We start from the raw sequence: 26,880 nt of genomic DNA, 5'->3' as shown, positions 1-26,880 counted from the left end.
TGAGAAAAAATGCACTCCTTTATTCCCTGTGGGAGACCGTCCAGGGAGCCTCCAGCATCTGTCCTGGGGGGCAGGCTCGGCCTTAGGGCCCCAGCAAGGCCGGGGCAGCATTGGGGACACTGCTGGCCCCAGAGCAGGGCAGGTCCAGGTGGGGGCTACTGCCCCTTCCTCAAAGCTTCTCCAGGTAGGAACCAGGGACGAAGCCACGCTGCCCATTCCGTTCCACTGTCCACCAACCATCTTCCCCTTCCAGGATGACTTCCAGGATGTCTCCTGCGGAGATGTTCAACTCGTCGGAATTCTGGGCAAGAGAATGAAAGTGCATTGGGCTGGAGGGGCCCTATTAGCGGGGTTCTGGTGGGTGCCCCTCTCCCCCCGCCCCAGGCAGTAAATGGGAGCTTGTCTCCCAGGTGGGCCAGGTCCTCAGAGCCCTGCCTGGCTTTCTGGAGCCATGAGGTGAGGCTGCTCTGGCTGGAGCAGCCTCTGGAGACGTGTAGGGTGTGGGTTGTCTTGTGGGACTCGGCCTCCTGCCCTCCTTGGTTTGTCATTTTAGGCTTTCCTCACCCTGGGGTTTCTTCCCGCCCCTTCCCCACTGCTGCCCACTCCCGCAGCTCCGCTTCCAGACACAGGTGTGTTCACCATGCTCCGAGCCTTTCCAGGTGCACCATGCACGGCCTCCCCACTGCTGCCGAGCCAGCCCCCGTCATGCAAGCACACTCCCATTCTCCTGGCCTGGCCCCCCGCTGACCGAGGACCAGGCTTTGGGGGTCTGCGCAACCCAGGTCACAGCCTGCCTGCCCCGAGGGGATGCTTGGCTTCGGTCCGTGTGGACTGAGGGCAGTCTACAACACTTCCCTCAAAGCAGGGAGCAGATTGGGCTCTCGGGGATCTCAGTACACCCACCCTGCGGCCCCTTGACCCATCCTTTCCCCGTGGACCTCAGAAGACCAGCCGAGGGTCTCGTTCTTGGCACCCATGGCCCCAGCCCGAGGGCACAGAGTCTGACCTTTGGTCCATTTCTTGCAGGTTGCCCCAGGCGCCGTCAGCGTGCCTGCACACACACACTCAGGCACACGGTGCCCATGAACGCCTGGATACTATGCGCGCGTGTGAGAACAGATCCGGGCAGACGTAGGCCCTCGTGCCCATTCACCATTTGCTCAGCAGATACACAGCCACTCCCAAGTGCTGGGTGCTATTGTAGGGGCACACACTCCAGCACATGCCACACTCTGGCACACCTGTGCCCACCTGAGGAGAGGGGGTGAGGGTCTCACCTGGGCCGTGTAGTCGTAAAGCACCCTGTAGCCCTGGGCCTGCCCGCGTGGGGGGCCCGGCGCCTCCTGCACCGCGATGGCAGAGTAGACAACCTCACTCCGTTCAGGGGTTGGGGTCAGGGTCTCTGTGGAAGCTGAGAGCAGTGTGAGGCCTGGAGCCCACCTCCAGGCAGTGATCCCCGGAGCTTGGAGCTTCCCCAGACTTGGCTCAGCCTCCCCACAAAAGCAGTTAGAGAACCCACGTGCGCCACAACCCTTCCTTTCCATCCTTCCCCCTGGGTTGGTTGGGGGGCCCCTCATCACTCCCAGTAACCTGCAGAAGCTGCCGGTGATGTAGTCTTGGTACTTCCGTGCAGCAGCCCGGAGAACCTGGGGGCAAGAAGCAAAGCAGGTAGAGGGAGAGGGATGCAGCAGGGGACCCGTGAAGCCCCAGGGCTGGGGCCATCCGGCCTCTAGGCACAGAGTGACAAGGGGTGCCCGGCAGGCCTGAGGGTGGCCCCTCCTTCCCCTGCCGCACCTCCTAGGCCTCCTCAGCACCTGCTTTTTGTAGACCCTCCACACTGCATTCCCAGGACCCTGAGCCCCCAGGCCCCTGCTCCCTCTTAACCCCCACAGATGAAGGGGCTGCCCTTCAGAATTCAGCACACTTGGGCCCTGCTGGGATCCTCACCTGCCTGGGCGCAGCCAGACCTCCTCCCTGTACTTCTCCAGGACCGGGCCAGCCCAGCCACGCCCTGGCCATGGGAAGTAGGGACTCCAGTGTTTCTGTAAGCGCTAGGAAGAAGTTCCAGGCTAATTCACCCCTTCCCTTGTACCTGGCCCATGCCTGGACTGGGAGGCAGCCATGAAGGTTTGCTGAATAAAAAGACCAGAAGAAGCAAGAGGCAGACCCTGGGGGACCCCGGTGGGGAAGCAGATTGTGGGTACCCCACAAAGCAGGCAGTGCTGAGGGCTGTGTAAGTGGAGGCTGATGCTATCTATTCCTAGCCTCAGGAAAAGCTTCGGGGTGGGGTTGAGTCCCAAAAGACAGCTTTATTTATTTTTAAAGTTTATTTCTTTATTTTGAGAGAGAAAGAGCAAGTGGGGCAGAGAGAATCCCAGGCATGACCTGAGCCGATGTCGGATCCTTAACCGACTGAGCCACCCAGGTGCCCCCTGAAAGCCAGCTTTAACAGACAGAGGTGGTACAAGGCATAGCCCGTGAGCGACTCCGAGGTGCAAGGGGGGTGCCGTGCAGGTGGAGGAGTTTGGAGGTGGACTGGACCAGTCTGGGTGTACAGGAGACAAGACGAATATGGACTGGGCCAGACCCTGAGGGGCCCTGAGTGTGGCTTGGGCCTTGGGAGGCTGCCCTTGGGTGGCCTTTCACACAGGTGGGAAAATTCAGTCCCCCCACCCCCAAGCTTTGTGGCGCCTAGGGCCCGGGAGTGGATGCGTGTGTGGACCTGGTCTGATGATGACATGGGCTGTGCAGGTTCAGCACCAATGACTCAGGCAGCGAGTCAGCATGAAAGTCAGCAGGGCTGTGGCGGGGAGGAGCAGAGCCCATAGAGGCCGCTGCCTGTTTCCTCAGCTTTGTTCATACCTGTGACACTTCCCTCACTTCCCGGCCGCTGCTCCACCCCTCCCCAGCTACGCCTGGCTTCTGGCTCTCCCCTGCTCTGGCCCCTGCCCATCCCCTCCAGTCGCCAGGCCTCCTCCACCTGGTGGGACCGCTCTCTCATCAAGGCACCCCTCTCCGTCCTTTCTTGGCACTGCCCCCCCTTGAGCTTTCCCATCAGGTATTTAAATGATCACCTGTGCTGAGACCCAGGTCCTCCCCAGGCTTGCAGGGAGGCCGGAGTCCCCCAAGACTACGCTATGATTGTCAGGGTGTGACTGCCCCCTCCCCGGGGCCATTGCTTTCTCACGATTCCTGGAGGGGCATGCTGTGCCCCTGCTCTGAACACAGGTGGTCACCCCATCTCCAGAGGTGTCCCACAGGGGAGGCTTCAGGGGTTCCCGAAGCCTCAGAGAGAAGCTGTGCTCAGGGGGCTTGGAGGTCCATCACCCATCCTCATCCTTCCCTACTTCCTGAAGGCAGGGCCTTCTCTGCACCAGGCTGGACAGGAGGGCATCACAGGGGCCTCAGGGTGGGAGAGGGCACAGGCACCACATGAAACCCACAGAGGCACTCAGACTCCCCCCCCCCAACAGGGCACGTGGCCCCCTCAGGAACCTAGGTACTCTCAATGAACTGTCACCATTGTCACCCAAGGCCTGAACCAAGAAGGTCCTTGGGTTCTGAGTCCGACCCCAATGACTCATGGGCTCTGGACCTGGAGAAGGTGACTTGTGTAGGTGACAGTGATGCATGGCACTAGGATCCTCTGTGGCCAGGGAAGGGGCGCTGAAAAGCCTGAGGAATCCTCCCAGAGCACTGTCTACAGCGTCTGCTCCTGTGTCCTGATCCTGCACCAGCAGGAGTGTCACTGCCACAGCATGACAGACAGTCCAGGGTACCAACCCAGGCTAGCAGCAGGGCACAAGGGACAAGGAAGCCAGCCTGGCCTCCCTGGAGCTCTGAGCACAAGTCACCAGCAAGTAAACGGTGTGTGATTATTTGCTTAATGTCGGGGTCCCCTTGGATGAGGGTGTCACGAGGCCGAAATGAGGCTGTCTTGTCCCCAAAGAAAGCCCAGTGCCTAAACCCAGCACCAGGCCTGCAGTAGGTGCTCAGTAAATACGTGTGGAAGAAACACTTGCAGGAGAGGCCGGACCCACCTCTTGGTGCCTCCCCAGCCCCATCTGGCACCTCACCTCTTTATCATGCCGCAGGACGGTTGTATGCCAGGGCTGCCGGATGACGGGGCAACCTCCCGATCGTAATAGTTCTGGTAGGGCACCGGAGCTGTGGGCAGCAAGCCTGTGAGGCCCAGTGTGACCAAGGGCAGGGCAGGCGGGACCTGCGCCACCTGATGCCTGACCTGTCCCCATCCAGAGACCCAGACTGGGGATCTACTTACCCATTCTGGCCCTAGCCTGCCTCAGTGCTTGAGGAGGGGGTCTCTCTTACTTTGATGAGTCACACCCCACCATGGGCAACACTGAGACCGAATATTCTGGACTCATGATTTAGTGGAACCAAACTGGCTGTAAGAAGGCTCCTGCCTCTATTCCCCCTTCTGAGAGTTGGCGTTCTTAAGCACTGTGCTATCCCCCACCTCAGAGGAGGCAGCAGGCCGGGACCCCGCCCAGGGGGCTGCTCCATTCCCAACCTCCTCCGGGTCTGGCCCAGGCTCCTCCACCCAGAAGGGAGCTGTGAGCCTTGTTCTGGCAGTTGAGGCTCAGAGAACTGGGGCTAGGCCTCTTAGGAACAGATGAGCCTGGCCCCAGAGGCTGCAGGCCGGGCCTCACCTGGGGGCTCCGTGCCTGTGCTCCTGGCCTGGATGAAGCCATCAATGTCAGCTTCCACGCTGCAGCCTTCTAGCGTCACCCGCACTTCCTCGTAGAGCTGGCAGTGGGCAAGAGCAGAGGCTGAGGGATCAGCCCTCACCTTGATGCCCACCCTTTTCAAAGCACTGTTCTTCAGTGGATCTAAACTCTGGCCAGGGTCTCCACCCCACCAGCCTCCTCACTGGCCTGTGTGCACAGCTCAGTGCCTGACAGCTTCTTCTACTTCCTGAACACTTATTGTGCACAAGGGCCTATGCAAGGGACTTACCTCACTCCTGTCCTCTGAAGAAGACACTACTTTCCCCATTTTAATTTTTTTTTAATTACTTCTGAGAGACAGAGCATGGGGGCGGGGAGCAGAGAGACAGGACGACACAGAATCCCAAGCAGGCTCCAGGCTCTGAGCTGTCAGCACAGAGCCCGATGTGGGGCTTGAACCGACAAACTGTGAGATCATGCCCAAAGTTGAAGTCGGACGCTTAACCAACTGAGCCACCCAGGTGCCTCAACTTTCCCCATTTTATAGACGAGGACACTCAGAAAGGGGAAGTGACTTGCCCAAGGTTGCAGAGCAAGAATTTAGGGTACCCAGGCTTTGCATTAACGAGGATCCAAAGCCCCCATTGCTTCCTCTACCACAAGGAGACCACCAATCCGTGGGCAGAAGGGTTCAGGCCAGGAGCAGCAGTGGGCATTGGGGAGTCTGGGCTGCCTCGAGAGGGCTCATGGCTTTCAGGGTGCTCTAACAGGTCAGAGCCCCTGGTGCAGAAGTGGGGTCCTCTCTGCTGGCACCCCAACACTCCTGGCATGTAGAATTCAGTAAGGGGAACCAGGACACCCCAGAGTGGGAGGGCAGAGGAGGGATTGGACCTTGGCTCCTGCAAGCACCTGGCCTGGAGGAGACCAGCCCAGTGTCCTCCAGCCTCTCTGCAAACCTCTGAGGGGCAGTGTCCACCTCCCTTCCTGACCCCAGAGGGGAGCAGGTGCTCTGTGGCCTTGAGAGCAGAGCCAAGGACCTTTGAGCAGGGGTGAGTAAAGAGGCAGATGCCAGGATAACCACAAAGGCAGTCTTCCAGGCAAGGAGGCCAGGGCTCTGTACTAAGTCGCCTGTCCTTTGGGGCCCAAGACGCAGAGGCTAAGCCCCGAGGTGTTTGTTGATGGACTCAAATGGACCTGGGCATGCTGTTGCCTGGAGGTGGCCCTATCTGCACACCCCCAGCTCACTCTCTGCGCCTCCCTGTCCCAAGCCCCCACCTCATCGTCCTTGACACACTGCAAGGAGAGCTGGTTGCAGTGCACCCACAGGGCATTGCGCAGGATGGTCAGTCGGTCAAACTCTTGCAGCTGGAAAGCCTGCCAGGTGGAGATGGGATGGGCGTGAGAAGTGAGGAGGGGCTCGCAGGGCCAGGCCAGGCTGGGCCCAACTCAGCTTCCCGCACTGAGAAGCCACACCCGCCCCTGCTGAAAGCCAAGTCCAAAGGAAAAGCCCTTCTTGGAGGATCCCCACCCCCATCTCTGTGCCAGCCCCTGAGGCTTCTGGTTTTTGTCCTAGCCCTCCCCTAGGCTCCACCTCACACTGGAAAAAAGCCCTTGGGCACTGTTGTGAGAGGAGCACTGGACCCAGAGTCCTAAGGCCCATCTCCCAGGCCTTGTCCACCAGCAGGATCCAGGGAAGCTATGGGTTTTGTCTGAGCCTCTGTGTCACTTCAGCAAAAAGGGTGAAGGCTGCCTGCCTACCACAGAGGGCTGTGGGGTGTAAAGCCAGATGGGGAGCTCCCTGGGTCAGGGAACCGGCACAGAGCCTGGGGAGAGAGCAGACGGCTGAATGAAGAAAGGAATGAGGCCTTCCTCCCACTACTGCCTCACTTTCCCCCATGAAGCAGCTGGAGGGATGGACATCTTTCTCATTTTGCAGCCACAGTCGCTCACCTCACAAGTGGTCCGGTGCTCCTGCTCCCACTCGCCCCGCACCTTCTCCAACTGCTCGATGTTCTGCCTGTACACTCGCTCTGGAAGCACAGGTGGTCCTCAGGGAGGCCAAGGCCTAGACACCCCCCCGCCAACCTCCACCCCTGCATGGGAGAAATCCCACATGTCCCTGCACCGAGTGCTCTCCTGCCCCAAGTCCTCGTAGTCCCTCCTCCTGCCTCAGAGACCTGCCCTGGCTTCTGGTGCCTCATCTGAAAGCCTGTCAGGACCATTTACTCTGGTACTGCTCTTTTTGGGTACGCTCTGAGCTGCCCAGGGCTGCAGTAGAGCCCAACCTCAAGATCAGAGTCCAAGCCTTTTGCCATCCCCAGGTCCTCCTCTCTCACACTTCCTAGATGGGAAACTGAGGCTTGGAAAGGGCAGCATTGAAGGGGGGATGGAGCAGGGGAGCTGTTGAACCCAGCAGGCTTGGCCATGACCTCCATTCCCAGAAATCTGAAGGACACCTATCTGCCAGCCAAGGCAGCAGCTGGGTTCTGGGGAGAAGCAGAGCAAAAGGGAGAGCATTTTCAGGGGGGAATAGGGGTGTGCTCTCTGCCCTAGGTGGTGTACCAGCAGAGATGGAGGGTGTTGGGAAGGTTCTGGCATCAGGTAAAGGATAGAGGAGACAGAGGCCCAGAGAAGGCTGTGTGTGTGTGTGTGTGTGTGTGTGCGTGTGTATAAGAGAGAGATGAGTGGGTCTGTCTCCCATGATGGTGGTTGTGAAAGTCCTGGGCTCTGGAGCCAGATTGCCTGGGTTGAAATGCATTCACCACTACTTCTTGACTGTGTGACCTTGGGTAAGTTACTTAACTTCTCTGCGTCTCAATTTCCTCATTTGTTAAAAAGGGAGATTCAACAGTATGGCCGAGCCACTCAGCCAGCTGTACAGGGGGCTAACTTCACCCACCAGCACCGCTGCAGCAGCTTCAGCTAAGCCTCTCAACTGGCCATGTTGGTGGCCAACCCTGCCCATCAGCAAGCCTGCAGCTGTCACAACAGGAGGGTATATGCAGCCCTATGGATACCTCTGGATATCCAGGGGATACCTCTGGAGTCCTGGTTCTAGTGACCAGGAAGGATTGTCCTATTGGGACCCACAAGACACCTCCTACATAAGACTTTCAAGTCCAAGATACATAGCTGACCTACCTAATACACAGAAACAAACAGTCAGACAAAATGGAGAGATAGAGGAATATGTTCCAAATGAAAGAACAAGATGAAACCTCAGAAAACGAACTAAATGAAACAAAGATATGTAATCTACATTTTAAAGAGTTCAAAGTAATGGTCATAAAAATGCTCATCAGACTTGAGAGAAGAGTGGATAAACTCAGAACTTAACAAAGAGATAGAAGATATTAAAAAAAAAACAAGCAGAGCAGAATAATATAATAACTAAAATGAAAAATACACTAGAAGGAATCCACAGCAGATTAGAGGATGCAGAAGAACATATTAGTGACCTGGAAAATAGGGTATAGAAAGTATCCAAATGTAATATCAAAAAGAAAATAAATTTTTTATTTTTATTTTTATTTTTTTAATGTTTATTCATTTGAGAGAGAGAGAGAGAATGATTGGGGGAGGGGCAGAGAGAGAGGGAAACACAGAATTTGAAGCAGGCTCCAGGCTCTGAGCTATCAGCACAGAGCCCAATGCAGGGCTTGAGCTCATAAACCATGAGATCATGACCTGAGCCGAAGTCAGACACCTAATCAACTGAGCCACGCAGGCACCCCAAGAAAATAATTTTTTAAATGAGGATAGGTTATGGGCCACCTGGGTTGCTCAGTCAGTTGAGCATCTGACTCTTGATTTTGGCTCAGGTCATAATCTCGCAGTTCATGAGATCGAGCCCCACATTAGGCTCAGTGCTGGTGGCGAAGGGCCTTCTTGGGATTCTCTCTCTCTCCCTCTCTCTCTGTCTCTCCTCTGATTGTGCTCTGTCTCTCTCTCTAAATAAATAAATAAATAAACATGAGGAAAAATTTTTTAAATGAGGATAGGTTAGAGGACATCTGGAACATCAGGTGTCCTAAATTTGCATTTTAAAGATCCCAGAAGGAAAAGGGAAGAGGGACCAGAAAACTTATTTGAAGAAATAATAGCTGAAAACATCCCTAACTTTGGGAAGGAAATGGACATCCAGGTCCAGGAAGCACAGAGAATCTCAAACAAGACATACCCAAGAAGGTCCACACCAAAACATGTAAACATTATGATGTCAAAAATTAAAGCTAGAGAATCTTAAAAGCAGCAGGAAACAACTAGTTATATATATATAAAAAAAAAAAATCACAAAGCTATCAGTCAGTTTTTCAGCAGAAACTTTGTAGGCCAGAAGGGAGTGGCACAATATGAATAAAATGCTGACAGAAACACAAAACAAAACAAAAACAAAAACCTAAAACCAAGAATATTCTACCTGGCAAGATTATCATTCACAATTGAAGGAGAGATAAAGAGTTTCTCAAAAAAAGTTTAAAGAAGTTCATTGTCACTAAAATGCCCTTATTAAAAATGTTAAAGGAACTTCTTTAAATGGAAAAAGAAAAGGCCATAACTAGAAGTGACAAAATTATGAAAGAGAAGAAATGTCACTAGGAAAAGCAAACATACAATAAAAATAGTAGATCAATTGCTTATCAAGCTAATATGAAGGTTTAAAGAAAAAGCAGTAAAACCAATTATATCTACAAAAATAAAAAAGATGTAAAATATGACATCATACACATGAAATATAGAGGGGGAAGTAAAAGTATAGTGGTTTTAGAACATGTTGGAACTTAAGTGACCATCACTGTAAAATAAATTGCTATATTCATAGAACGTTATATATGAACCTCATAATAATCATAAACCCAAAACCTATAATATAAACAAAAGGAGAAAGGAACTCAGGTATAACATTAACGAAAATTGTCAAACCACAAGGGAAGAGAGCAAGAGAAAAACTACAAAAACAACCAGAAAACAGTTAACCAAATGCCAATAAACACACATCTATCAATGATTACTTTAAATATAAATGGACTAAATCCTCTAGTCAAAAGACATAGGGTGACTGAATGGATAAAAAAACAAGACCCATCTATATGCTTCCTAGAAGAGACTCATTTCAGACCTAAAACACATACAGGTTGAAAGTGAAAGGATAGAAAAAGATTCCATGCAAATGGAAACGAAAACAAACAAAAACACAACTGGGGTAGAAATACTTCTATCGGGCAAAATAGACTTTTTTAAAAGACAAGAGACAAAGAAGGGCATTATACAATGATAAAGGGATCAGTCCAGCAAGAGGTGTAACAATTGTAAATATCCATACACCCAATATAGAGGCACCTAAATATAAAAAGCAAATAATAATAAACACAAAAGGAGATGTACAATAATATTAGGACACTAACACTCCACTTACATCAATGGGTAAATCATCCAGATAGAAAATCAATAAGGAAATGATTATTTTGAATGATACATTAGACCAGATGAACTTAGATATGTGCCAAAGATTCCATCCCAAAACAGCAGAATACACATTCTTTTCAAGTGTACATGGAACAGTCTCCAGGATAGATCACATGTTAGGCCACAAAACAATCTTAGTAAATTTAAGAATATTGAAATACTATCAAGCATCTTTTCTGATCACAACAGTATAAAACTTGAAATCAGTTACAAGAAAAAAACACAGAAACACGTGGAGGCTAAACAATATGCTACTAAACAAACAAAGGATCAATGGAGAATTCAAAAAGGAAATTAAAAAAAATACCTGGAGATAAATAAAAATGGAAACAACATTTCAGAATCTTTGAGAGGCGGCAAAAGCAATTCTAAAAGAGAAATTTATACCAGTACAGGCCTACCTCAAGAAATAAGAAAAACCTCAAGTTAACAATCTAATCTTACATCTAAAGGAACTAGAAAAAGAGCAAACCCCAAAGTTAGTTGAAGGAAGGAAAGATTTGCTTGGAAATAAACGAAATAAAGACTTAAGTACTTTGAAAAGATAAACAAAATTCATAAACCTTTATCCAGACTCGTCAAGAAAAAAAAGAAAGGACTCAAATAAATAAAATCAGAAATGAAAGAGGAAAAGTCACAACGGACACTAGAGAAATACAAAGGATTATAAGAGACTACTAGAAAAAAAACAGATGCAGAAAAATCATTTGACTAAACTCAACATCCAATCATGATAAAAACTAAACATGCATTTGGAAGGAACATACTTCACCATAATAACCCACAGTTAACACCACACTCAATGGTGAAAAGTTGAAAGCTTTTCCTCTAAGATCAGGAACAAGACAAGGATGTCCATTCTCATCATTTTTATCCAGCATAATTTTGGAAGTCCTAGCCACAGCAATCAGAAGGGAAAAAGAAATACCCAACATGGTAAGGAAGCAGTAAAACTCACTGTTTGCAGATGACATGATACTATATATAGAAAACCCTAAAGCTTTCACACACAAAAAAACTATTAGAACTAATAAATGAACTCAGTAAAGTTGCAGAATGCAAAATCAATACACAGAAATCTGTTTGCCTCCATATACCAATAATGAAGTAGTGAAAAGAGAAATTAAGAAAATAATCTCATTTATAATTGCACCAAAAAGAATAAAGTACCTAGGATAAATTTAATCAAGGAAATGAGAGACCTGTACTCTGAAAACTAACGCATTGATGAAAGAAATTAAAGACAACACAAATAAATAAATGGAAAGGTATTCCATGTTCATGGATTGTAAGAATTAATATTGTTAAAATGTCCACACTACCCAAGGAAATCTACAGATTCAATATAATCCCTATCAAAACACCAACATTTTTCACAGAACCAGAACAAATCCTAAAATTTGTATGGAACCACAAAAGTCCCCAAACAGCCAAAGCAACCTTGAGAAAAAAGAAGAAAGCTGGACGTATCACAACCCCAGACTTCAAACTATACTACAAAGTTATAGTAAACAAAATGGTATGATACTGGCACATAAACAGACCCATAGGTCAATGGAACAGAATAAAGAGCCCAGAAATAAACTCATGCTCATATGGTCAATTAACCTATGACAAAGGAGGCAAGAATACACAATGAAGAAAAGACAGTCTCTTCAATAAATGGCATTGAGAAAACTAGACAGCTACATGCAAAAGAATGAAACTGGATGACTTCCCTATACCATACACAAAAAATAAACTCAAAATGGATTAAATACCTAAATGTGGGACCTGAAACTATAAAAGTCCTGAAAGAAAACATAGGCAGTAAACTCTTGGATGTCAGTCTTAGGAGTATTTTTCTGGACCTGTTTCTTCAGGCAAAGTAAATAAAAGCAAAAATAAACAACTGGAACTATATCAAACTAAAAGCTTTTGCACGGCTAAAGGAAACCATCAACAAAAAGACAACCAAATGAATGAGAGAAGATAAGGGGGTAATATCCAAAATATATAAAGAACTCATAGAACTCAACATAAAAAAAAATCTGATTTAAAAATGGGCTGAAGATCTGAATAGACATTTTTCCAAAAATGACATACATATGACCAATAGACACTTGAAAACATGTGCAACATCACTAATCATCAAGGAAATGCAAATCAAAGCCACAATGATATATCACCCCATACCATTCAGAAACGCTAGTATCAAAAAAATAAGAAATAACAAGTGTTGGCAAGGATGTGGAAAAAGGGAACCTCTTGCACTGTTGGTGGGAATGCAAACTGGTATAACCACTCTGGAAAATAGTATGAACTTGCCTCAAAAAATTAAAAACAAATACCACACCATTCAGTAATATTCTACCTCTGGGTATTTACCTGAAGAAAATGAAAACATGGATTTGAAAAGATATATGCACCCCTATGTTTACTGCAGCATTATTTACAAGAGCCAAGATGTGGAAGTAACCCAAGTGTCCATCGATAGATGAATGGATAAAGAAGATGTACAATGGAATATTACTCAGCCATAAAAAGGAATGAAATTTCGCCATTCATGATAACACGAATGAACCTAGAGGGTTATGATGCCAAGTGAAATAAATCAGACAGAGAAAGACAAATGCCATATGATTTCACTTTATGGGTGGGACCTAAAAAACAAAACAAACAGCAACAACAAAAGCCAGAAATAGAGTCATAAAAATAGAGAGCTGGTAGTTGCCAGAGGGCAAGGGGCTGGGAATGCAAAATAGGTGAAGGCGACTAAGAGGTTTAAACTTTCATTTATAAAAGAAATAAGTCACAGGAATGGAAAGTACAGCATAGGGAATAGAGTCAACGGTAACTACACTTTAGCACTGCATAATGTTCATAATCGTCGATTCACTATGTTGTACACCTGAAATTACTATATCGCTGTCAACCATACTTCAATTGAAAATTTAAAAATTTAAAAGAAGGATAATTAAGGGCGCATGGGTGGCTCAGTCAGCTAAGCGTCTGACTTCGGCTCAGGTCATGATCTCACGGTTCGTGAGTTCGATCCCTGTGTCAGGCTCTGTGCTGACAGCTCAGAGCCTGGAGCCTGCTTCAGATTCTGTGTCTCTTTCTCACTCTGCCCCTCCCTCTGCTCGCACTCTGTCTCTCTCTCAAAAATAATAAACATTAAAAAATAAGTAGACAAAAGAAAGATAATGATAGCAGCCATCTCATAGGACTCTTGTGTTGTGCAGATTGGCTGAAACATGCAAAGCACCAAGAACAGTCTTGGCAAATGGGAGAACACCAATGTTTTTATTTTACTTGCACGGTCACATGAGAGTGGTAAGCATGTGACTCTGTATAGTCCTGCATGAGTGTGCTTCCCGAGGGTGAGGAAAGTGCGGGAGCGGGGCGGGGGACACGCCTATATGGCCACCATCCCAGGGCAGAGGAAGTGGGCAGGGGCACATACCTGCCTCCGTGGCTGAGTCCTTGCACTGCTTGGCTTTGTTCTGGCTCTGAGGAGACAGAGGGAAAGCAGCACTGAGCCGGCCCCAAGGACCTAGGGCTCCCAGCCTCCCTGGGGGGCTCTGAGGTGCTTCTATCCCACCCTTCCTGAGCCACCCAGGGGGACACTCAGGAGCCACCTGTGGGCAAGTGCTACCATTTACTCTAGCCTCACCCCACAAAAGACCAAAATCAAAAAGGGTCCAATTAAACAAACAAAAACATATGCATAGCCCATGCAGATATATGTGAAGACTGGATATCAAGACCGGAGGGAGAAATATGGACTGGAGCCAGGTCCCGTGGCTCCCCCTGGCCACTTCTGAACCCACCAGCCAGGACGGGGGCCTTGCCCTTGCCTTGCTGCCCCTAATTCACCCACAGTTCCCTGCCCTTTCTGGGCCTCAGCTTTCCTGTCTGTGCAATGGGCAAAATATGTTCTTGGGCCCCGGTGCCTCTGATGACTCACCCTGGCCCAACGGCCAGAGCAGTCAAGATCTTGGGTTCTGGATGACCTGGGTGTGTATCCTTTAATTCTTCCTACTTGGATCTGAGAACTTGGACCAGTCACTCACTGTCTTTGGGCCTCAGTTTCCTCTCTTTGACATGGGTCTCCTGAGCCTGTCTCCAAGGGTTATGTGAGAGTTAGGTGGCCCTGTCCATGTCCTGAGATTCCAAGAAACCCATTCCACAGATGGGAGATGGTAGTTCAGAGAGGAATGAGCAAATGTTCCAGATGTGGACCTTTCTTGGGGTGTCTGTGGCACGCCCTTGTTCCCTCCCTGCCCTGTTCCAGCCCTGGGTGACACACCACATGGCCTCAGTAACCCCACGCACCTTCTCCACCTGCTTCTGGTGGCCATTGGTGCTAATGCGCTCAAAGGCCTGCTCAGCGTCGTCGGCATCCCGGCACTTCTGCTCGTATGTCTTCTTGGACTGGGGGTGTGAAGAAGCATGACTGGGGGGCCGCCCAGAGTGAGGCTCCCTGACCCAGCCTCCCTTGTCCCTGTCGGAGGACTGTGGGTGGAGTGGGGGGCCTCCTCACCGGGGACAGGGATCTGGGGGCCCAGAGTAGAGATGGAGAAAGGAATTTTATATCCAGGCCCTGTCCCAGCAGGGTCAGTGCCACATCCTCTTTAGAGACGTGGTCCCATCAAACCACAGGCAGGTCCCTGAAAATGCCATGCATCTGCATGATGCTGGCCTCTGCACATGCTGTCCCCTCTTGCAGAACCCCTTTTCTCCTTCTCACTCAGTGTCCTAGGGACACAGCTCACAAGTCCCTTCTCCCTCCATCCCCCAAATCCCCAGCTAACAGTATGGATCTTCCTGTGGGCCACTTCTAGGACTGACCACCAGACAGTCAGGAGCCCTCAAGGGCAGGGCCTGGGTCTATCCACATGGGTCCTTGGCCCCCATGGTGTGTGTTGTTGGACAGGGATCGAGGCAAGCCCTGTCACAAGGGCCCAGCCATTGTGAGTCCACCCCTCCAGGCCCAGGACCCTCACACTCACATCCATAGCCTTCTTGTAGAGAGAGAGCTTGCTCTTCTGGACACGGTCCATGACGGTCTCATACTGCAGGGGACATGAGGCTCTGAGCAGGAGGGCTGTGGCCTCAGGACGCTCCCCTAGGCCAAGAGGACGGGGTGGCCCTGGGATGAGACACAGTATCCCCTCCTGGCTCTGAAGGCGGCAGTGACAAGCTGCCACAGAAAACCAGAGCCTGGGGCAGGATGTGCCCACTGTGTCTTTTTGCTGCAGACTCCAGCCAGGACTTGGTCTCTCTCCTGGGAATACTCGCCCTGCGTGCGTGCGTGTGCGCGCGCGCACACACACACACACACATACACAGCCCTTCACTCACGGTCTCTGTACCTCCTCACACTGGTTATACACTGCATACACACCAGCACACACATGCACACAAAAGTACACATGACCCACAGAAGTCCACGCTCACAGGCTCCTGTTGCTCCCACTGCTCATGCTTGCACACACAGCAAGAAGAGGAGAGTGTGCTTGCGTGTGCTTTTGGGTGGTGTCTGTGGGTGCTCCCAGGCTCCTTGTTCAGGGAGAGAGAACAGAACTCAGCATGGGCAGAGATCAGGTCGTAAGCAGAAGAGCTGGTTGTGCGGGGGGCCCTCTGGGGCCCGCATGAGCGGGGAGCCTCAGGCCTGCTGCCGGCCACCGGGGTGCGGACACACGGAGACACGCGCCCATGCTCACGGGCAAGCACACGCGGTGCAGCCTCCCCCGCTTCCTCTCTCATGCACACGTGTGCATATGCACACACGTGTCCCCACACAAGTCCAGGCTGTCGCCCCTACATACTGCATCACAGTTCTCCGCTTGTGGGGGCTCTGGCCACCCTGGGGAAGGCAGCTCTGTCTGAAACCGCTTTTGCAGACATTACAGCCCCTCCGGCCACAGGAAAACTAAAAATAGCCAGCACAGGGCCAGTCTCAGCAGGTGGTCTGCACACATGAGGCAAGTCCCAGCCCAGAGGTCGCCTGCTTCAGCCCCTCAGGGCCGAGCTGACTTCTGGGGCTGGTTTGGGAGAACAACTGTCCCCTCAAGGCCCCAAATTTAGAATCCTCAAAGCCTGAGACTGGGTGGCTGGCTGGGCAGATACAGTACAGTCACACTCTATTTCTGGGGCCAGACAGAGCCACTAATCAGAGCCAGTGCCCTGTCTGAGAAGACTGAAGGGGCCCTGGTTGTGGGCTGGGTCCCCAAAGCTTGGGAGGTACACATAAGTGTCCCAACCTGTGAGAGGGAAACTGAGGCACAATGAGGAAAAGAGCTTGCCCTGGACACCCAGGCCCAGCTTGGCCTTAGCCATGAGCTGGCAAGCCCTCCCCTAAACAGTTCCATTTTGAGAACCTTTCCATTTTTCAATCCTTTGGAGAGTTTGCAAGGATCCTTATTTCCAAGCAAGAAGTGCTGCTGTGTGCTGCTGGCCTCTCCGTCCTGTTCGGGTGGACCCGCATGACCAAGGCCCCGTGAGGCTGAGCACACGTCCCCAGCAGCCTTCCCAGCAGCCACGGGCTCAGCCAGTCAGAGAGTCTCCAGCCTGGGAGGGGGCCCTGGGACACAGAGGTCACCAAGCCCACCCCCCACCCCACCTCTGCAGCTTCCCTGACAAATAGCCTCCAGACTCTGTTTATATATCTCCCGTGGTGGGGACCTTACTTCCTTTCCAAGTAGGAAACCACCATGCCCTACCCATGGGTGAGAAATACCTTTGGATGCCAAGGTCAGCATGCCAGCCCCCACCCCCATCTCCCTGCAGGCTCTGTGGCCCCTCTCAGCCTGGGCAGCCCTGCAGAGTGGCTACAGTGACCGGTCACCAAGTCTGCCTTTGTCCTGGACCAACAGCCTTGACCCTTCAGCTCAGGACCAGTTCCTGGTGACCCCCCAACTCAGGCTGCCTCCTTTAGATACCCCCAATCTCTCACTGAACTTCTACAGTCTATTATCGTAGGATAATCAAAAAGACCAATACCTTTCCCTCTTCCTGGCATGAAAAGCTCAGAGGAATACTCCCAGTGGGGCTCTCAGGCCTGTATGCTGGGCCTCGTTCCAGTGGCCCATCCCTGCCCATCCCCTCTGCCTTCAAGTCACCCTCATCCCCAGGCCCAGAGTGCTGTCCTCCACCACCCATGGGCTTCACCTCGAAGCTCCATCCCCCACCTCCACAGAGATGATGGCCACCTCCCACCGGGGGCCCATCCCCAACACCCGCCTCACCTTCTTCCTCTGCTCCTTCTGCCTCTCACGGAACTCCTCAAGGCTTCTCAGCTCCTCACGCAGGGCCAGGGCCAGCTGGATGTGGGAACTGCCCACATTCTCCATTTCTGGGGGCAGAGCACGGAGGCATGGAGCCCAAGCCACCCCCACACTCACCCCTGCCTGGACTAGCCCAGCCCCAAACCCCCAAATCCTCTGCCAGCCTCACAGTGCCATGTGCTCCCCTATTATCCCACCCCTGCCAGGATCTAACTACCTCCATGTATGGGGACAAGGGTGTTCCCAGAACCTGTCACGCTACAGCCTGGGGTTGGGGCAGGGGGGACTTACGCTGCTTTAGGGAGTCAAAGGAGGCCCTCAGGGAGCTGCAAGACAGAAAGGCCAGGATCAGAAGGAGGAGGCACAACAGATGCAAAAGTCTCCCTGGCCCCGGGACTTCGTGTTTGGTGGGAGCGCCCTAGATTGCTCACATGCCCTGACCTAGACCCAAGGGACCCTCTGAGCCAGACCCAGATAGTGACCATCCACTCAGAGCCCAAGCTGGGATTTCTGGAAGTCAGAGCTTCTCTTTGGAAATGATAAAGCCATCAAACCCATGCCAGAATGTTCCTGGCTTCTGTATGTTTTCAAGGCCCTCCCTCCCTCAGTGGGGTCCCTCCCCCACGAGGTCCTCCCCTCAGCGTGGGGCCTCAGCGCAGGATGAACAGGACATACAGGTGAGGACAGAGAGAGGCTGGCCCTGTCCCTGGCTGGGGTGGCTGGGCAGACAGTGCTGACATTTCTGAGAAGGGACCTAGGAGGGAGTACATGACCCACAAGGAGTGTACAATAGGGTGCACTAAGCTTGAGTCCCTATGAGAGCCTCTCAGGAGTCAAGAGGCAGCGGGTTGGCCGTTCTAGTATAGAGGCATGGCACTGTCCACTGGAGGGGGGGTAGGTCCAGCGAGGGCAGGAAGGGGAGAGGCTGGCCCCCGGCATGGGGGAGGGCTCCCAGACAGAACAAATGAAAACACAGGGCACCCAGTTAAATTTGAGTCTCAGATAATCACCAAATACTTCTTGAGTATAAGTATCTCCCACGTAATATTTGGAGGCTACTTACATTTAAAAAGTATTTATCGTTTATCTGAAATTTGAATTTAACTGGACATCCGATATTTTATCCGGCAGCCCTGCCAGGGCCACAGATGGAGCTGGTGCCTGAGCAGAGGTGTGGGAGCCCACTCAGGACACAGGCCCGTCTGCTGGTAGGTGATGGGCACCACGAGGCAAACATTTGCTTGGGTAAGAACAGGACCGGCAGGGGAGAATGCCTCTCTGCAGGTCATTGGATCTCAGGGGTGGGGGCCTCTCAGTGGGGTGAGTTCCCCATCTCAGTAGAGAAGGAAGGGGACTCGAAATCCAGCCTCGGAAAGCAGCAGGGCCTGGGCAGGGGCTCTCTGCTCTGCGCTCCCACATGCATTAGAAGCAGACCCTGGAGCCAGACAGCCTTGGTCAGTCCAGGCTCTGCTACTCACTCTCTGTGGGACCTTGGGCAAGTTACTCACCCTGTGTCTTGGTTTCCCCTTTTGTAAAGTGAGGATAATAGCCCAAACAGGATGTTTGTGAGAAATAAATAAATTAATATGTGTGAGGTGCCTCTGTCGGGACCTGGTTGCTGGTGTACAACGCTCCCCTGAGCCCACATTTGCACACCCCTTTCCTGAACTTGGCCTGAGCTGACCTCTAAACTGCCCCACCTAAGAGCTTACCGGGTTCCCCACTTATCAGGAACCTCCCCAGTTTTGCTTTCAGGTAGGGGTTCCCTTGAGGCAGTCCCATAGGCTGGGCTCCCTTCTCACCTCCCCAAACCCCAAGGTGGGAGGGGCAGCCTGGGTGCACCAGCAGGTGTGCGAAGGATGCCTGGGCTTGTCATGCCCCAGTGTGGGCCCATGGGTGCCAAATCTCCAAGTGCACAGAGACGCGGTGTGCAGGCATTGCAGACTGGGCCTAAGGCCGTACCTGTCTGCTCTCTCAGGGCGAAATATCTCTGTCTGAGTTAACTCTCTGCCCCTTAACCAAAGAGGCAAAGTAAACTGTAGCTCCTTCTGCACCCGGATGCCTGAGGAGGCTCAGTCCGTTGAGGCAGAATGAGAAACTGAGGCCAGAGCGTGGCCAGGCTTGCTGTGGTCACATAGAGGCAGCAGCCGAGGCACCGGGTCTCTGGCCACATCCTCTGCTGCTCTCTGCCCAGCCAGCTCTGTGCTCCCTTCCCCTTCCCTCCCTGCCTCTCTGCCAAGCAGCACACATGCCCCCTGGTGGCCATATGGCCTCATGACGCCCGCCCTGGACAGCCCTGGACTCCTGCGTTCCCGCCAGTGACTCCCCCAGTCCCTGCAAGGCAGGCTTTCTAGGGGGGCTCCCTCTCATTGGACAGTTAGAGAAACTGAGGCCAACGAGGATCAGCAGCCTGGTAGGAGCCATAGGGATCCAGGCCTAGAAAAGAACTGTGGGTTCTGTCTGGTCAATGCCAGACCCCTTGCCCTAAACTAAGTGGATCTCAAAGGCTCATCCGAAGACCAGAGCATGACCATCATCTGGAAGCAGGCTGGAAGGTGGAGTTGCAGGCTGTGAGCACTCCATGTTCCCCACCTGCCCAACTCTGGGCTGCGGTCCTTCCTGCCCAGCCCCACGAATTCCTGGTGCTGGGGACCTCTAGACCACTACAGCTCCACTCACACAGTAGGGCCCAGGACACCACCTCTCTGTCTTGGCCTTGGTCAAGAAGGTAGCTTCAGTTCGGTGGGGAGGGGGCGCTTCACTTTTCCTGGGACCAGAGGCAGCCCACTGTGGGTTAGGCACGATTCTCCCCTGGAGAGCGACTTTCAACTCTGATCTTGTGAAGGATTTGGGGAGCATTTGAAGTCTGTCTCTGCTCCATGAGACCCAGAAAAGATAGCACTTCATGACTTGCCTCCCTCTCACCACTAGGACCTCTGAGAGCTTCTCTTCTATTGTATCTCTGTCATACGGCAAGGACAGGGCCCCATGCAGGCCTTTACCCTGTCACTAGTGTCCTCGTGGGTGACTCATACCGTTGCCCTTTTTGACTTGGCTCTCAGGAGAGAGTCTGAAATGCCATGCTCAAACACGGTCCAAATCGCCAATATAAATGTCTTCCATATCCTCCCCCCACCTCACGCCTCTGCCCAGACACGTCTACCCCCCGCCCGTGCCCCCACCTGCTGGCCAGGAGGCTCCTGACAGGACTCTTGTCACCCACCCCCTCACCCTGTGCTGGAGGCTGGGCCTCACTGGGCTGGTGTCAGAGGACAGGGCCTGCCTCTCACCCTCTAACATCACCAGCATGTCTTCATTTTCTGAGCTCAGGAGAGAGACCATGAAAAAACCAAAAACCCCTTCTGACAGGAAAAGCACAGCATTTTAGGCAGCGGTGAGACAGTGAGGTGGGGGTTCAAATCCACCGCCCTTGAGGAGCTGTCCTGGCCTGCGGTAGCTGCCCAGGGGCTCACGGGAAGTTGGCTCCAGCCCTCTCAGCCCTGATATCCTCCATTTCCAGAACGCCTGCCCTGTGCAGCTGCTGGGAGCACATGGCACCCCAGACCCTACCCGGGGCCAGATGAGGACTGGACGGGGAGAAATGGGAGCAAAGACCTGGAGGCTGGATGGGAGAGTCCAGGTGAACTTTCTGCAGAGCGGGACATGCGGTGGATAAGCCCTTTGCTCACTGAATGAGGTCTTTAAAATGCACTGAAAGGGCTTGCACAAGCCCACTGAGAGGGCTTGTGGGGATCCCTTGGTTTGGGGACTGGGTCTCACGTGTGTGTCCTCCATTGCCACTGCCCAGGAGGCGTTTGCTGAGTCTCTGTGTGAAGGAAGTGAATGTTAGAAATTACTTGAGACTGGGGGGAACTGCCCTTGAATGTACATGGCCGAGCCTCCAGGCCTGAGAGAGGTTTCTGGCCGGTCTGTGGTCAGAGGATCATGCAGAAACACTGTGTCTTCGGGCAGCAGAGGCCAGGGAGGCTGCCCACTCTGCCGTCTTTGCTCTCACTAGGCTTCCTCTCGGGTCACTCACCCACCCCAGCTTTTGTGCTCCCCATTTGCTCCTGCCCAGCCCGTGCACCCCCAGCCCTCTACTTGCCCTCCACAGAGCTAAGAATGAGTATCTCATGGGACCCAGCAGGGGTTGGCCACAGGGAGGCTGGGAGTTCCACCCTACCAGGGGATGGGTCCTGGAGGATGGGCTGTCAGCCCCATGCTGAATAGCAGGCCATTCCCAAGGGAAGACCTCAAACACAGCCCCCACAAGTCTCCGTGAAAATGAGGAGGTGACCCATGTTGTCATGGCCACCCTTCACACTTCCCACAGAAAGCCCTCCAGGTTGGTAGGGGACAGCATGATCTGGTCTAATTCAAGACCCTAACAGTCACACAAAGCTGAGCATCTGGGAAGACTTCCTGGAGGAGGTGGGGCATGAGAAGGCCCTAAAGGGAGGTTCTAATGCAAAAGATTGGGAAGGTTCCTCTCAGCGTGTTAGTCTGGCTTCCAGTTGGTTGGACCATTTGTTTTACATTATTTTAAAATGTCTGAATCCTCCTAGCTCAGCCTAGGGCATGACACGTAGTGGGTGCTCCATAAATGCTTGCTGAATAAATGGGTGGGTGATGGATACTTGGCCCACAATTAAAGGAATGACTGAAGAGTCTCATTAGTCCTAGTACATGCCCCATGGCCCAACAGAGACACTTACTGAGTGCCTTGTGTGTACAGTCAGCTGAGCTGGGAGCTGCATAGGACATGACCTTCAAGGAGGCAGCAGGTGAACTGAGATGGGTTCAGCTCCTGCCCCTGTTACCCACTGGCTCTGAATGTGGCCTGACCTTGCCTTCCTTCAGCAAGGCCTCTGTCAGGAAGACATCTCCCCTCTGTCTCTGCCTCTCCCAGGAGGAGCCCTCCCCAGTCCTCCCTGCCCTGACCACCTGCTGGTAGAATGCCCTGACCACCAGCATTCCCCGCCTACACTGAGAGTGTGTGTACTGGGCCGTGGGTTTTATTTCTGCCTCCCTGCTGCTGGGCAGGCTGAGCCATGGGGCCTGGCGCTCCTGGCCTAGGCTCCAGCTTCTCCTTGGTGGGCAGGAAGGCAGACCGTGACTCTCCCCCTTGCTCGGGCCTGGGGGGTCTACCACTGATGCTCCCACCTTAGATGAAGCTGCCCCTCCAGTGACACTGGCTTTCTGGGCCAACGAGGGGCTGGGCCTCAAAGGAAATGGTCTAGGCCTCTGGGTCAGGCTTCCCAGCCTAAACTAAATAGGGTAAGCCCAACTTATCTGACCTACACAGGGGCCTGTAAGACCATAAAGAACCCCCACTGCATTGCCATGGCCTGGTGCTCTCTGCTTGACATCGTGACTCCAGAGCAGCTCCTGGGGGCGACTCCCTTTTCACAGCCCAGCACAGGAGTCAGAGAGGGGCTGTGACCACCCCACTGTCACACAGTATATGAGGCAGGGCAGACCTGGCCCCACTTGGCCTCTTACAACCATGCAGGGGATCAGGACCACCTAGAGCATTGCCCTGGCCACTTCCTAGTCTTACAATGGGGTAAGATACAGTGTATCTCCCTCATTTCCTGCCATCCACCTTGTTCCCTTTCCATTTTGTTCTGTGTCAGTGGCTTCTCCTTCCCTGTTTAAGTCCCCAGTGACTCACAGGCTTCTGAGTATGAGTATGCCCTACAGCCTGGTCTCCTGTCATGGCCCTGCCTGGAGCACCCTCTCCATCCTACCCCTAGGAAAGGTGACCTTTTCTATCTGGTTTGGGTGGCCAGCAAGCAGACAGGGACGCCCCCTGGGTCGTACTCCCTTAACCCTTCGTCCCCAGGGAAGACAACAAAGGGTTCCATCAGACTTTCATTCATTCCTTACCATGTCCTGAGCCCTCCTCGGCACCCAGCCTGCATCTACCCCCAGCCCTGCCCTGTTTATCTGTAAACAGCCCACTAGAATGGGCAAATGAGAACCAAACTCAACTTGCCCACGGTCACATCACGTAGTTCACAAAGGCCAAGCAGGGACTAGACCTCATGCATTCTTACTTCTAGGGCTGTGTGCATGCTTTCTGGCCCAATGCACAAACCTTTGGGCATTGAGCATTAATCTCCCCTGGCTCACACCACTTCTAAACCTTCCTCCAGCAATTCCCATGCTTTCTCTGGCTCCAGTTTGGAAGCAAGATCCAGCCAGGGTGCCCCATGTCTTTAAAAGACCCAGAGAGTGTTGGATACTCAGGGCTCAAAATGAGGGAACGTGGGTTGGTTCCAAGTTTCGGAGCTGACAGCCTCCTTGTGCAGAGCCAGACACTCATGGGCTTGACCTCCAAGGGGCAGCTATGACAGCTGCAGGCCCCGTAGTCAGGGCCCTGGGTAGGAGGTGCTCACCCAGGGGGAGAGTCCACACCCTCACAAAGCAGCCTCTCCAGTCTGCTGAAAGCCCTTCAGGGGCCCTCAAATCATCGTGCTCTCCCTGCTGCCTCCCCGTCCCCAGTGCACACAGGGACCCAGGCCTTGGGGCTGGAGAAGACCCCTGCTTCACAGCAGAAGTACTCCTGTCGTCTCCCCTCCAAGCCAGGCCTGAGCCAAGCCCCTGGACTCTGCTAATCCATTTACGAAGGTTGTATTATTATTCTGCTCACTGATAAGGAAATGGAGGCACAGAGCGTGTCAGCTGCCAGCCTGAGATCACACAACTGATGGCTGAGGAGATGTCCCTGGAACCCAGGTGTAACCCCTCCCGCCACTGCCTCTGGCCACACCTGTCCCCTCGAAGCCCAGGCTAAGCCAAGGCCACAGGGGGACTCAGGCAGTGAGTGGAGGGCCCACCACCTGGCCCTCAAGGCTCTCGGGACTTGCGTGGAGGTTGTTTAGGTGCCTCTGGCTGTGTTGCAAATGCCTGGGGACAGACGGCCCCTGCCCCCTGCCCAGAGTCCTCTCGGCACTCAGACACCAGGGTTTTCTCCACCCAACAGAACCTGACCCAGAATGTCCTGTAAGCCAAGAGATTTGTCCCCCAGGCATCACCACCCTGGAGCCATCCAGACCCTTCCAGACCCTCTTCAGTCTACCTCAAGCCAGGAAGTCCTAAGCCCCATCCAAGGGCCCAGAAAGCACCTGGCCAAGGAGGAGGGAGCCCAGGGCATGGGACCTCTTACTTGATCTCTGTCTGGCCGCCTGCCTTCCGGGCAATCTGCACCAGCTCCTTCCCATACCGCTCCTCTGCTTGGGCCCTGCAAGAACAAAGCATGGTCACTGTCCCTCCACTTCTGCTGGCTGCGGTTCCCTTAGACGTCTGCAGTGGGAGCTGGGGGTCCACCCGCTCGGCCTCTTGGGGCAGGCCCCTCCTCGGCAAAGCTGGGCTCCCAGCTCTCCTTCCAAATACATGTTGGCCAAATACCCGCACATCTGAGGGGACATCAGATCATTTGCCGGTGATGGGAGGCCCCGGCTGGGAAAGACAGGAGTCACACTCCCAACAGCAGAGTGGCCGGGCTGTGGGGGACCTCTGCTGCTCCCACAGTCAGGAGGACAGCCCACACCCTGCAGGCCCTCGTCTGGCGGCTGGCTCACCTCTGCCTCAGCAGCTCCTCCACATCCTTGCACATCTTCCTGCCGTCGAGCAGCCGCTGCAGCAACACCTCATAGCCTGTGTGGGCCGTGAAGTCCCTGCACTGAAACACGGGACAGGGGGACACGTGAGTGTCGCGGCTGGCTGTGTGGGTCGGGAGGTCACTGAGTTGGGGGTCCTGGCAAGGACTCTGCTGACACATCCAGGAAAAGTCTCTGTCCAGCGTCTGGGGGCTGCCCTGCCTGTCCGCCTCCATTCTCCACTCAAAGACAAGCTCTTGGGCTTCAGGATGTGGTTTCGCACCGTGTCTGTGGCAGTGCCAGGTGTGTGAGCCCTACACAACATAGTGCTCACAGTCCAGGACATATCAGCCCCACACAAGATGGCAGTGGGGAGGGCTGCCTCCAAGGCCTGGTAATGACAGCCTCTGGGGTGCCCAGCAGGGCTTGTTTCTGTCACATTCCCAATAACCCTATTATCTTGGTGTCCAAGTGAGTAAACTGAGGCACAGATGGGTCCAGTGTGCCCATAGTGACACAGCTTGGCGGTGGTAGGCCTGGCATTGGACCCAGGCTGTCAGGCTCTGGTTCGTGCTCTCTACCTCTACACCTCACGGCCTCTGCAAAAAACTGCACCAATCGTGCTCTATCAACAGCCGTGTGCCAGATGCTACGCCAGGCTCCGTATAGACTCACATAACTGTCTTGCACCCACCTGGCGAGGCGGGCACACCCTAACACACCCAGGACACCTGGCACATGCCTAGCACCTGAGGGCCAGCCCTGAAACAGGACAGTGGAGAGAGGGGCATTCTGGAGAGTTCTCCTGGACACAACTGCCCCTCTACTGCCTGGCACTAGCTCAGCCTGTCCCGGGGCTCCTGAACAATCTGATTCTCCTTTCTCACCCCTGGAATGCATTCTGAGCTGCTGGTGCTGGACTTAGGGTCTAGGTCTAGGGAGTGGGTTTTGGGGCCAGGCTGCCCATGTGGCTGATTGGCAGGGAAGGGAGATTGATCATAAGAGAAAGTAGTGAAACATTGTGCTCAGAGCAGGGGCTTCTGTGTCTATTACCTGAGCCTGGTGTTCACATCGAGTCTTGGGGAAGGACCCTCCCACCCCCTAGGATGCTTGGCCAGGCAACTGTAAATTGAGGCAAGCACCTTGTCTGTCTTCTTTTCCATCCCCATGGACCCCCAAAAGCCTCAGAGACTGGAGAAAGGGTCTCTGCTCTCCTGAGTGCACATAGCATAGCCCCATGTCAGACCTCAGCGAATCAGTGGGGCTCTCCCAAGGCCACAGCTTGGGGGAGGCAAGTCTAGCCCATCTTCGAGTCAAGAGCTGATGGTGCCCCTTTCCCTACCCCATGTCTTTCCTCCAATGCTGTGTATGGCCATGTAGGGAGTCAGGAGAGGAGTCTAAATCAAGGAGAGCTTCCCGCAGGAAGAGGCATTTGAGACAAGTTCAGGAAGAGAGGGTGCTGCTCTTCTAGGTCTAAGTAGATTCAGACATGGTAGAAAGGGTAGAGAGTCCACAAATTGCCCCAACTGGCCCTGTGCCAGGCTCAGCCCACTCAGCAAACTCAAAATAGTGGAATCTCCAGGCCTGTAGGTAGCTTATTCCCTCCTCCATAAGCATCCCTAGAAATCCTGAGGCCCAGACTCAGCTGCCCAATGGGTTCAAGTAGCAAATCTCGGCACTGGCTGGATTCGGGGCCCCAGGGGAAAGACGTTGTCCCCCTAACTAGCCCCGGCCGGCCTGTCCTGGATCAGACATCAGCCCCCATTTCTAGGCTGCTGTGGCTGGACCAGGCTTTCATTTTGTGGCTTTTGTGAGTAACCATTTGTCTGCCAACTGGCCCACAGAGCC

At 53.0% G+C, this 26,880-nt stretch overlaps 1 protein-coding gene across 2 annotated transcripts in view; it reads right to left on the bottom strand.

Moving 5' to 3' along the window:
- Positions 1 to 26,880, bottom strand: part of PSTPIP1 (proline-serine-threonine phosphatase interacting protein 1) — a 46,497-nt gene continuing 19,617 nt past the window's right edge. Inside the window, exons 2-15 of one of the 2 annotated variants that reach the window (XM_077780479.1) lie at positions 25,015 to 25,115; positions 24,600 to 24,674; positions 17,720 to 17,754; positions 17,390 to 17,496; positions 15,152 to 15,214; positions 14,475 to 14,573; positions 13,603 to 13,648; positions 6,642 to 6,721; positions 5,967 to 6,065; positions 4,674 to 4,770; positions 4,077 to 4,167; positions 1,591 to 1,646; positions 1,278 to 1,411; positions 1 to 301 (exon numbers count right to left, since the gene is read on the bottom strand). In XM_077780479.1, the coding sequence (XP_077636605.1) occupies positions 170 to 301; positions 1,278 to 1,411; positions 1,591 to 1,646; positions 4,077 to 4,167; positions 4,674 to 4,770; positions 5,967 to 6,065; positions 6,642 to 6,721; positions 13,603 to 13,648; positions 14,475 to 14,573; positions 15,152 to 15,214; positions 17,390 to 17,496; positions 17,720 to 17,754; positions 24,600 to 24,674; positions 25,015 to 25,115 (1,215 nt within the window). In that variant the 3' untranslated portion in view covers positions 1 to 169. The remainder of the gene's footprint in view (positions 302 to 1,277; positions 1,412 to 1,590; positions 1,647 to 4,076; positions 4,168 to 4,673; positions 4,771 to 5,966; positions 6,066 to 6,641; positions 6,722 to 13,602; positions 13,649 to 14,474; positions 14,574 to 15,151; positions 15,215 to 17,389; positions 17,497 to 17,719; positions 17,755 to 24,599; positions 24,675 to 25,014; positions 25,116 to 26,880) is intronic. The other variant, XM_077780480.1, reaches the window with a different exon arrangement.

This window comes from Crocuta crocuta, unplaced genomic scaffold, assembly GCF_008692635.1.
Source record: "Crocuta crocuta isolate KB4526 unplaced genomic scaffold, BGI_CrCroc_1.0 scaffold310, whole genome shotgun sequence".
In the NCBI taxonomy this organism is placed as follows: Eukaryota; Metazoa; Chordata; class Mammalia; order Carnivora; family Hyaenidae; genus Crocuta; species Crocuta crocuta.
The sequence above is the reverse complement of the archived record's forward strand: the minus strand, read 5'-3'. Positions and strand labels throughout refer to the sequence as shown.